The sequence below is a fragment of the Alligator mississippiensis genome, chromosome 6 (genome assembly GCF_030867095.1).
Source record: "Alligator mississippiensis isolate rAllMis1 chromosome 6, rAllMis1, whole genome shotgun sequence".
In the NCBI taxonomy this organism is placed as follows: Eukaryota; Metazoa; Chordata; order Crocodylia; family Alligatoridae; genus Alligator; species Alligator mississippiensis.
This window is the reverse complement of record NC_081829.1, coordinates 67,342,093-67,354,124: the sequence shown is the minus strand read 5'-3', so window position 1 is coordinate 67,354,124 and position 12,032 is coordinate 67,342,093. Positions and strand designations below refer to the sequence as shown.

The 12,032-nt window shown below is 47.2% G+C and overlaps 1 protein-coding gene and 1 long non-coding RNA gene across 2 annotated transcripts; one reads left to right on the top strand and one right to left on the bottom strand.

Annotated features, from left to right (window-relative positions):
• Window positions 1-375: 375 nt before the first annotated feature.
• LOC102562348 (uncharacterized) lies at window positions 376-4,696 on the top strand. Its single transcript, XR_363442.4, has 3 exons — window positions 376-1,048; window positions 1,916-2,037; window positions 4,518-4,696. It is a non-coding gene; the product is annotated as an uncharacterized LOC102562348 (long non-coding RNA).
• Window positions 2,400-11,749, bottom strand: LOC102562500 (interferon-induced protein with tetratricopeptide repeats 5). The gene is made up of 2 exons (XM_019484271.2): window positions 11,599-11,749; window positions 2,400-4,611 (listed from the first exon to the last, which is right to left on the bottom strand). Exons 1-2 carry the CDS (start codon window positions 11,601-11,603, stop codon window positions 3,195-3,197), a joined length of 1,422 nt encoding a protein of 473 aa, XP_019339816.1. The 5' UTR covers window positions 11,604-11,749; the 3' UTR covers window positions 2,400-3,194.
• Window positions 11,750-12,032: the final 283 nt, after the last annotated feature.

Here is a 12,032-nt window from a genome sequence, read left to right as displayed (position 1 = left end):
GTAAATAGCTGGTGTCAGGCGGGGAGCGGGGCTGCCCCAGGGCTCCGCTACTCGCGCCACAGCACGGGCCCAGCAGCACCGGAGGCGGGGCCCAGCCGGCCTGCGCTGCTGCGGGGCCGGGGCGCAGCCACCGTGCCCACAAGGGCAGCTGCCTGGCTGGGGCAGGACGCCCGGCTCAGGGGGCTCCTGCTTGGTGTGTGTGTGCCGGGTACAGTGGGAGCGGGAGCTGCAGCCACAGGCTGTTCCCCGAGCTCCGGGAAGAGCCGCCACAGCCGGTGCTCCGGGCCGAGCCAGCCGGCAGCGCAGCGGCTCTGTGCAGTGCCTGCCCCAGCGCTGGCCCCCTGCGGGGAGCTGCGGGTGAGCGCGGCCGGGACCCGGGCAGGCTGCGGCAGCCGCGGCGCTGTTCCCAGGTGCAGGGGCTCCCGCGGCCAGGCCCCGCACCGGGACGGCTGCACCCTGCCCTGCCTGCGCTGTGCCCAGCGTGCAGGAAGGCCGATCCCAGCGGGAAGCCCCCCGAGCCCGGCGTCCTGCCCCATTCAGGCAGCATCCCCACGTGCGCAGGGTGGCTGCGGCCCATCCCTGCGGAGCTGCACGGGCTGCCCAGGCCCCATCACAGGTGCCGCTGGGCACCCCCGCCCGCCCCAGCTCGAGCCCCAGGGCAGCCCCCACTTCCCGCCCAGCCCCCACCTTCCTAAGGGCCCGAGCGCCTCCCCCCACACCGCCCGGCCCCAGCACTCGGCACCTCAGTGCTGCCCCGCGTGGGACAGGGCGTCTGCCTGCCCGGGCCGGGGCTGGAGGGTGCCGCCGTGCTCCCACTTGCGGCTGCGCAGGAGAGCCCGGAGCAGCAACTTAAAAAAAAAGCAAAACCCCCCAATTTCGTTGCGTGCCTCCTGGTGTGCTGGGAGAAATGTCTGTGCGTGCCGGGGGGTGCCAACACCTGTCCTAGAACACAGAGGAAGTTAAAGTAACAGGTTTCCCTACGGCAGTCTGATGTGATGGTTGGCAACATTTCTGGGTAGAGTGCCAAAAACACCCACAACCTTGACTTGTAAGATGTTGGCGTGTCAGGGGTGAACGGTGGGAGAGCTATGAAGGGCCCGGGTTTTGTTGGGGCAGGGCAGCCCCTGGCCCCTTCCCCACTGTCCTCCCTGGGGTGTGTGTGCCAAGCAAAATGCCTTTGTATGCCAGGCTCTGGCACCTGTGCTGGGGATTGCCCACCGCTGACCTAGTGTTTGTCTACTCACCTTTATTTATGTCCCTAATCTGAATGTGTTAGTAATGTTAAGAATCTAGCACCTGTATTAACAAATAGAAATAATATACAGCTGCAATCTGAAAGATGAGATTTTAAATATTAAATTTTGAGTTGGCAACTGGCTGAATTTTGAACATACCGCCTTCACATTCATAGACTTTGAAGCCAGAATGGCACACTTGGAACGACATCCTTTATGTCACAGTTCTATAAATGTCGTTCCATCACCCCTGTTTTATATTCAACAAATTACACTGGAATAAAATAGTACTGATGTTTGGCTATTTGTTCCCTTGGTAGTTTATTCCATTGGTTAATCATCCTCACTGTTAGAAATGCATGCCGTCTTTCTTATTTTAATGTGTCTATCTAGAGTCCTGTCTTTGGCTCATGTTATGTATTCTCTAGATTAAAGAGCTCCTTGTTACTCAGCCTTTTCCTCTGTGAAAATTTTAGGCATGGACACTTCTCTTCAAATAACTGCATGCCTACTCCTTTCTTCTGTGAGGTTCCAGGAAACTGCCTCAGTGGGAATCTTTAAAGAGGAACATGCCTCCCCCGTACCATATACCACAAGAGCCTATGGGAAATGTACCTGGACCCTCACAGACAATTAGAACATTCTTTTCTGTGTTCACCTTCTGCTCTCTTCATTCTCAGGATGGCTCTGGAAGAAACCAGGGTGTGCAGAAGCAGCCATAGAGAAAATGCAGCAGGACTCAGGGCTACTTGAAAGAGCATCAGATGGGCTACTGTGTTCACATATCTATGAAGCCAGTCAGGTACGATGTTTTAGTGAGTTATTGATTCCAAGTTTCACCCCTTTTTGTACTCTGCATTTTTCAGAAGGGGAAGGGTGAGAAAGATGTAAACAGTGTTGGGGATGTGGCATTTCATCCACCTCAGTTCCTTCTGGTCTCCCACAGATGGTTTTTCTCCCTCTCCTGACTCCCTGCCACAGTTTCCTCTCCTCCCCTTCCCTTACACCCAAGTAACAGGTCTGGGTCCCCAAAGCCACTTTGTCCAAAACTCTAAAATGTATCAGAAGTATCCAGGACATTTAATTATTATCCTTGTAGGAGGATGCAATCTCTTATCTAAAACATCTTTCGAGTACTATTTTAAAGACAAAGGAAACTTGTGGAAGAGGTGATATCTTTTATTAGACCAACTAGGTATTTGCAAACAAATTATTGAATTTTAAAGATAGTACATTCAAACACCCATTACTGCGTTGCATGGCTAATTTGGAAGCTATGTACGTATCTATGAGAACAGAAATTAATACACACACACCGATCTTTAAGGAAAAACAAAGGGTAGGATAATTTTTATGCATATTTTCTAATCATATTCATATTTAGTGACCTACAAGTTAAAAAGCATCATTTTCAGATTCTAGATTTCCACCAGAAAGTGATCCTACCAGTTCACATTGTTCATCTGAAGCATCACAAATGACATTTTCTTTGTTAGCAAAATAAACATACCTATTTTGCAGTGGAAAAATGGGATGAGAGCTCAGTAGCTATTAGACTTACAAATTCTCCCAAATGTGCCAGTAAGTAAGTTTCAAACTATGAACTAAGACTCAGTGCAGGTTTTGCCTACATGAAGATACCAGGATACCATATAAAGAAGGCAAGCTACTGATAAAATTTGTTTGGAATAAAAATATCAACTGTCTAGAGCAGAGCTTTCCAAACTTTTCATGTTGGTGACACACTTTTTAGACATGCATCATTTCGCGACACAGTAATTCAGTTCCGGGGGAGGGGCCAAGGGAAGCAGACGCGACTAAGGGAGCTCCGCGGTGCCCTTCCACAAAATTTTCTGCATTTCGCGCGACACACCTACACACTGCCGCCGACACACTAATGTGTCGCGGCACACAGTTTGGAAAGCTCTGGTCTAGAGAGATGGACTGACTGCCAGCTCTTTAGTTTCCAATGGAAAGCCGTAGGTCACAAAGAGCACTCAGGTATTCTTCATTACTAGAATCCCGTGCCAGGGCCTTCTCATAGCATTCAATTGCTTCTGACTTCTCTCCATTCAACTGGTGAATGAATCCAAGAGCACCAAAATGTGCAGCATCTGCTGATCCTCTCTGAATTCTCTTATCTACCAGTTTCTTCAGAGCATTCATGCACATCTTTCTTGTCGTGTCTCCCTCAATTTTCAGCGCTTCCATGAAGTGTTTAATAGCATCAGCTTCTGATTTTTTGTGAAATTCCAAAAACTGTCCATAGCGGTAGTGGATTTGTTGTTTCTCTTGACAGGTTAATTTCATTTGAAGTACTTTCTGAAAAGTGTCTTCTGCTTCTTGATACCTTTTTCCTTCTGCATACATATTTGCAAGGTCAATATAGGCATATATAAACTTTGATTTTTTCTCCATTGCTGCTTTAAAGTGAAAAATGCAAAGTCTAATGAGCTCTACCTGCTCTTTAAATGACTGCTTTGTAGCCCTTTTCAACTGATACATCTTTGTTCTATAGCAAAGACCAATCTGGTGGTGCAGGAAGCTAGAGGCTGGTGTAAAGGTCAATGCCTTTTCCAAAAATTGCAGTGACTTATCCACTTCCCCTTTTCTTCTGTAAAATTTTGCAGCATATCGTAGTACATAGGGAACATCTGGGGTTTTTTGCAATGCCTTTTTAATGTACATTTCCCCTTCTTCGACTTGAGCCATATCCTGAAGTTCTAGTGCAAGGTATGACATGACAAAGGTATCATTTGGATTCAGTGTCACTGCACGCCTTAAAGGTTCCAAAGAGGATCCTTTGATGAGATCATCTTCCAGGCGATACATTGCAATGGCATAGCCAGAAGTAAATTCTGGGTTTTCAGGTTCTTCTGCTAGAGCCTTTTCAAAGCATTTCTTTGCTCTTTCATAATATTTTCTGCCAAACTTTAACAATGCCCACCCCTCTTCACAATAGACTTCTGGAAGTTGACACTTATAGCATGAGGTGCTTGATAGCTCTTTGCAGCTGTCTTTCACCTTACTTACATAGGTCTGAGCTTCTTGAAGTTTGTTCATATGGTAATAAATCCAAGCATAGTTCCCCCAAGTGACAAGACTTTTCCTGTGAACCTCATCTGCATGATTTCTTTGAGCTGCTGCTTCAGCTTTCTGTAGACTCTGCAGGGCTTCCTCACTGTTGCCGTTCAGGTGTTTCACATAGGATAGCAGATTGTAATTTGAAATTTTGGATTTTGTGGTTAGAAACTCAATCTGATCACAGATCGTTTCTTCTAGGTCATCAAGATCAACATCTTCCTTCAGCAAAGTCCATGTAAAGTGACATTCGAGCTGCAGCAGGATAGGCTGTAGGATATTCTTGGAAATATTACTAGAGGAAAAAACAGAAGAATATGTTTAAGCATCTGTGAGAAGAGCAGATTCATGAATAAAGATATGCAAAGGAGGACAATTAATTATCTTGTTTTGTTTTTTTCCATCACTGTTATTAAATTCTCAAATTCAGAAAATTTGGGGGTTGAGAGGGGCTCAATTTTTTTGAAGACTTGAATAACAAGTCTTTTTATTAGCCAGGCATTAGTGGGCCTCAAGAATACCATTGGTTAATCTTCGTTGTCACTGCCTCAGTAATCACATGTTAAATACAAAGGTGCAGAGTTTGGGATGTTTATGTGGATGTCAAGCTACAAAAACTTAGTGTTGGCTTGGGTCTTGTAATCAAAATCTGTGGGGTGGGAGACAGGCTGAACCCTGCCTTATGGAGACAGAAAAAAATTTACAAAGATGTACAGAAAGATGTAAATTTGTACAACCTGCCTGCAATATCTCTCTATCTTAGCATTCACATTTTAAATGTAACCTTAATTCCAGATTTCTATGGCTTGTGTAAAGAATTATTACAACATTTGGCAATGCTGTTATGTTACTGGTAAGTTTTCTCAACTTTGGGCTTGTCCAGACAAGCACGCGTGTGCCTCTTGCTCCGTCTCAAACCCCTTTGAGATGGGTCAAGAGGCACGTGCAGGAATGAAAAAAATGTTCCCCGCGTTGCAAACTTGCAGAGTGGGGAGAAAATTAGACCCCTGGATGTCAAACAAAAACCCAAGGGGAAAAAACCAGGTCAGGGCACGATCCCAGACTGTGCCCTAAGGCAACCAGAGGCTCAGTCCTCCAGAGAGGCTCTGCCAGAGTGTCTCTATGATTGGCCCTTTTCCCAGTCCTGAAGCACGCTGCCTGCCTGTGCTGGGCAGGCAGTAGTGCAAGCTGCAGGGACCGGGCTTTTGCCAGGTAAGCAGGGAGTTGTGGGGCTGGAGGAGGGGAGAGGGGATCTCGGGAGGCTAGAGACAGCAGGGAAGGAGCAGGGGGCTGGAGACAACCCTGGAGGCATTCACCTGCTGTCCCCTGCTCTCCTGAAGCTGGAGGCAGCAGGAGCATGTCTGCGTGGCTGTCTCCAGGCCTGTGCTCCTTCCCCTGCTTGTCTCCAGCCTCTGGAGAGCAGGGGACAGCAGATGAATGCCTCCGGGGCTGTTTCCAGACCCCTGCTTCTTCTCCTGCTTGTTTCCAGCCTCTGGAGGCTGGAGACAAGCAAGGGAAGGAGCAGGGGGCTGGAGACAGCAGGGGGAATGTCTCCAGGGGCTGTCTCCAGCCTCCTGATCGTTCTAGAGGCTGGAGATAAGCAGGGGAAGGAGCAGGGGGCTGGAGTTGAGCAGGAGGCTGGAGACCAGCCCCTGGAGATAAGCTGGAGACTTTCTCTGCTCTCTCCAGCCTCCTGCTCATTGTCTGCCACTGCTGGTGAGTGTGGGGGAGAGCAAGCAGGGAACTGGGGAAATGAACAGAGGGTGGGGGGAATGAACAGGGGGCAGCGGGAATGAGTGGGGAGCAGGAAATAAATGGGGGGTAGGGGGAATGAAAGGTGAATGGGGGAACGAATGGGGAGCTGGGGGAACCAATAGGGGTGGGAGGAATGAGCCTCCTGTTCATTCTCCTATTCTCTCCCGCCTCCTGCATGTTCTCCTGCTCATCTCCAGTCTCCAGAGGCTGGAGAAGAGCAAGGGAATGAGCAGGGGGCAGGAGACCAGCGGGGGAGTTGGAGGGAGCTGTCACCCCTGGGGGGGCCTGGGACCCTGCAGGCAGGGTAGTCTGTGTGCTGGGGGGGGGTGTGCTCTGCCCTGGGGGGGGGGGGGCAGGGGACCATTGGCGATGTGTAGGGGGTGCACATGCATTACCTGAGCATGGCGGAGGCCCCCCTCAAAAAAGGTGTTGCTGACACTGTCAGTGGTGCCTGTAGGCGATTGCTGCTTGCCACCCACTCCCCACCCCCCACCCCCTCGCCACCAGTGGTGTCTGCGGGCAGTCAGTAATCACCGCTGGTCACTGCTGTTACTGCCAGTGGTACTGTGGGTGCTTGCTGCTCACCATGCCTCCCCCAGCTGCCGACAATGCCGGCAGCGTCTGCAGGAGCTCCCTGCTTACCACTGCTACATGCTCCCACTGCTACCAGGGCTGCCTTGCCCCGCCAGCCACTGGGGGCATGTGGTGTTCATGCCCCTCCTAAGCAGCCCCCACACCCACAGTCCCCCCCATAGCTACCCACACAGTGACTCAAATCCCCCCACATCCCTCCACACACACCCACATCCCCCTACCCCTTTTCCCACCCCCTCCTGCAAACCCCACATCCCTCTATCACACAGCCACCATGTGATCAGGAAACCCAAAGCAAACATTAAAACATAGATATTTAGGATTTATTTTATTATGATGCTAGAGACACTGGTAGGCTTCCAAATTTCATTAGCATTGTAAATATAACAATAAAAAATTGCCCATCTGTACAATCCCCCTTTCTTTCTCTCTTTTGTTCTAATCGTGGAAGAATGTGGATTTTGAGGTATTTTAAAAAGTGAATTTGGAATGCTGCTTCAGCAGTCTAGCTGACAAAGGGGCTAGTGTCCCCAGATACCAATTGGCTGGGCCCCAGAAGCTTCTGAGGTCAAGTACCCCTGAGCTGCTGACCAGGGCAGGTTTTTGTACTGAGGGGGCCAGGACAGGGCAGCTTTTTATACTGCTGGGGACAGTACAGGTGCTGGCCCTGGACTCTAGCTCCTCCTGGCTGCAGATCCTGGAGGAGCTAGACAAGGTTATTTTGCCCCAAGTGGCACAATTTACTCCACAAGAAAGTGCATATCCGAGCACGTGCGCTGAGGAAAAAAGCCCTGGCTCAAATTTGCACTACTTCTATTTGAGCTGCTGCAAGTGCGCATGCTTGCATGTGTGGACCCACTCTTTAGCTGTAGTTTTATCTGGGAATACCATTTTGTTTTCATGATGTCCTGTCTGGGAATTCTATTTCTACTTTCATATTTTGTTTCTTTCCCTTTTTGAATTATTTTTACTTCATCTAAATGCATTGTTTTTCTAGCTGGGTGTTCTGGATAAAAGGTAGATAAAGAAATCTTAATTGGTCTCTTCTTGTTTCGTGTCATGTTCAATCTTATTTCCTTTGGCTTGCTTATCTGAAGCTACAGTGTTCCTGATTTGTAAGCCTAAGGATCTCTGCATCAATGGAATCCACATTTCCTTTGGAGAGCAGACGTCAATTTCTCTAGTGGCTCCTGTACCCTGTCTCCAACATTTGGAAGACAGACCCCATCTCTTAAAGTTTTGAGAAGTAAAGCTGCTGCATTCAGCCATTCAGCCCCTCTGTCCTCTGGAATAACAGAACAACAAGTTAAGGCTGTCTAGTTTCCATTTGTTCAGATACCATATATCTTTCTTGTGCAGTTGGATCATCCAAGGTAGGAGAGCCCTGGGACTGAAAGAATTAAAACAGATGCCTAAACTTAGGCTTCTAGACATCAAAATAAGTGGCCTAATTTTCAAGTGCATTAAACACCCAAGCAACCCACACTAGAGAACTGTGAAAATGGAGAACACTTTTTCTTCCCTAATCCTTGTCTTTATATTTTCTATTTGTTTTCCATACCTAGAAGATGTCAGGGAACCACACAAAAAAGAAGGAATCAGTACCTTTGAGTGGCCAATACTGTAAGGATGTCCTTAAATCGCAGAGCCTGGGGCCAAATTTCGAGGGCTTGTCACAGCCCTGGCTGGGCTCCAATTTCACATGCAGATTGCAACCAGCCATGCTGCCCCCCCTTATTGGTTGGGATACCCACTGCCCCCTGGTTCAGCTCCCTGCCTAACCCTGGCCTGCACAGGGGAAAAATAACCCCCCTAGCCCCTCCCTGGCCCTGCACAGGGATAGGCCACCGCTGCTCTGATGCCCATCAGCTGGGCCCCACTGTCCCCTTACCATGACCCAGCTGTGCTCCCCACACCCTTCCCCAGCCCACACAGGGATGGGCTGCTGCCATACTGCTGCCCCCTGGCTGGGCCCTGCTGCTCCCCACCTTCCTCCCTTCCCCCACTGGCTCCATTCCCCTCCAGTCCAGTCATGTGCCCCCCCTCCCCCAGCCCAGCTCTGTCTCCTCAGGCCCAGTCCCACTCCCACTCCCCTCACCCTATCTCCCACCCTCTGCAGCACCCACTTATTTTGAGATGGGCCTGGCTGTGCCAGATGACTTTGGATGCAAATAAAATAACGCAGGACTGGGTCTGTCCCTGTCTGCTGGAGCTGCAGGGTTGAAAGACTCTATGAGGGTTGCCTGCTCACCCAATCAGCAGCCAGGGGTGAAAAAAGAAAAAACTCTTATTTTTACATAGAGCCCAGCCTTTTTCTGATTTTTTTTGTAGGGCTCCTTTTTTCGCGGACTTCTCCGATTTTCACGAAATATGCCTGATTTCACATTTTCCGCAAATGTCGCAAAATCTTGATTTCAGTAAATCCCTACTGACAGGAAACAAAAGTCAGCCTGCTACCTGATAATTTATCTTGTGAAGCACTCTGTTTTACTTCTGTTCCCCATCCTTTTTTGTTCGGATACTCTACTTACTTATCCCTGTGTCCCTTCTCCAATCACTCCTAACTTCTATTTATATTCCTGACCTCACCCTATATTATATAGGACCAGGAAAATGAAGCTAGGAGCCTAGGCATGTTCAAGTCTGAGTTTAGCATGTTAAAGTCTGTTCTAGCTTACCTATGCAAATACTTTAGAATATCTTAGAACTTACTGTAGCAGCTTTGTAGCCACGATGGTCCAAGGAATGTCTGAGAAGCAAAGCTTGTTAGGTTATAACTTTTATTGGACAACTACATAGTCCAATAGGGACTATGCCCTTCCTCAGGTCTGACAACTACATAGTCCAATAGGGACAAGATGCCCTTCCTCAGGTCTGGGAAAGAAGCAGAGGTTTATCTCCCTCTTTTTTTTTTTCAGTAATTATTTTCATTTCCATTATGGGATTAAATTAAAGTAATATATTGTATTTGATGTTTAGCTTAAATGGTATCTCTTCTTTTCCAGACTTGTGGAAGGGCATATTGTGCTGAAAAGCTTGTTGAACATCTCCTCAAACAGAGATAGGAGAACGTACTTCAAATCATCCTTCCTAGGACTTGATAGGTAGTTTGTCTAGCACCACACTTCAAAATAAATTGGGAAAAAGCTTCAGTCTTATGCTGTAGGCCAGGGTTGCCCAAATAGCAGCCTGTGAGCTGCATGCAACCTACAACGGGTTAACTTGCAGACTCTGGGCTCTTGGGCTGGGCACCCTTCCTCCCTCCTATCACTCTCATATAGCTGTCACTGGGGTCTCGAGGCTCCCCCTCCCTCCCTCCCCTAGCTTCCACTTCTTGTTCTCTTTCCTGGGGGCACAACAGGGCCAGGAGGCCCATGGGGCCCAGGATGCCTGCATTCTGGGGGGGCTGCACCACACAAGGGGTGGTCCAGGGTTGGGAAGGTCTGGCCACTCAGAAGTTGGACAGCCCTGCTCTAGGACCTACTATAGCCCATGAGCACATCTATTTGTATAGAACCTTAAATCAAAAACTTTTGAGTTAACAGCATGTGTGACTGTGGATGGGCTGGCAGTCAACTGCAAAGTCAGGCTGACTGAAAATGAGGGACCAGGTGCAGGGGTCAATTGGAGGACTGGATTAAGAGGGAGGAGCTGGAATAGGGAATGACTTGGCAAATTTGAAAGAACAAGGAGAAGAGGAGCCAATTATATTATGTTATTTATGTACTAACAAGAAGTATAAAGAAGAACAAGTGATATTAATTCTATTGATGCACATTCTAGATATGAAGACTTGCTAATTTCCACCAAGCAATCTTCTCTGTACAAGGTTCTACTTGCTATCAGCATAAATAATGACAGCTTTGGGTAGAGAGCAAGTTCTTAACATTAGAATACTCCTGTACCATTTAGTGAGCTTTGACTTCCAAATAAAATCAATAAAATAGGAAAAGGGAGATTTTTTATGAAATCATTCTCACTTGAACCTGATCAAACAACACACACAGCTGTGTGTAAATTGAAACATGTAAATAGTTCTATTGAAAACATGCCACTTTTTTTTAGACTTTAACCTACCCAGAGCCACAAACATTTTTAGAAGTATAACAGCCCTAGCAAAATAAGTAATGGGAGTGTGCAGAGTTGTAATTCAGCTTAAACATAATTTAGCTTAAAAATAATAGTATTGAATAGGCCTGTGCAAAGCGGCTAGTATTCACTTGGGATTCGGATTGACGCTGTCCCAGATCAATTTGGCTGAACCTAATTCGGAGATTTGGCCGCAGCTGAATCAGCCAAATCTCCAAATTGAGAGCTTTGAATCAATTTGGACCTTTTAATTGGTCTCTTGATTCAATTCGGATTTGGCGATTCGGCCACTGAATCAGGCCGAATCTCTTCCGACTTGAATCGGCACCTGAAGCTTCGCACAGCTCTAGTATTTAATTCATTGGAATAGAATTACCAAAAAGAGGTTCAGTTGTTCAACTCTGATGTATCCCTCCCCCACCCCCAAGAAAAAAGATTGCCATCAAGGCTCAGATTTATTAAATAAATAAAACTCATGTTTTACCACAATTTCTACTATAGATATTGTACCTACATTTTCCTTTTCTGTCCACAAGAGTTGTTACTGGAAAGTAATTGGCACAGGAATAAATCAGAGATTTCATTTTCACCATATACTGCAGTGAAATGAGTTGCTTGCAGGCATAATATTTATAGGTGTAAACTCCACACAAAAACAGAGACAAGGCACGACTTAAAAGGGATGAAATTATATTATGCAACAAAATTATCATTTTATCTAGATCAGTCTGTAATCAACATGTCAAACAATTACTTATATCTGGTGCTGTTTACAAGCATCTGAAATACTAGTTTGAAAAGTGTTACAGGAAGTAAGAACACAGCAACCAAGCTGATTACTTACCTCATGGTGTGGTTGATCAACTGTTCTCAGGCAGCCAGCTTCCTCTCCTTAATAAGCTGGAAGACTGTTTGTGTGTGCTGCTACAATAGTCCTATTTATGTGCACTTGGCCACCATGTGTTGTGGGCTGTACTGCAGCATTCAGTGAGGTAAATGGAAACTAGAAAGTGAAACTCATGCCAAGGCCACAATGCAGAAGCTGAACAAGCTGCTAGAAGGGAAATCGAAAGTTATGGTATGCAGATCTGTTTATTTTGTCCATGTTTGGCTTTATTCCATAGGCATCACTGTGCTACAGAGATTATGGCAAAAAATGCTGAAGACCTCACAGGGTATTTTGGCACATCTTTTTAATATAAACTAATTTAAGGCTGTACTTTGCTTAACCCACAAAGATGCAGGTAAGTGCAGAGGGAGGATGTGTGTGCAGCTCAC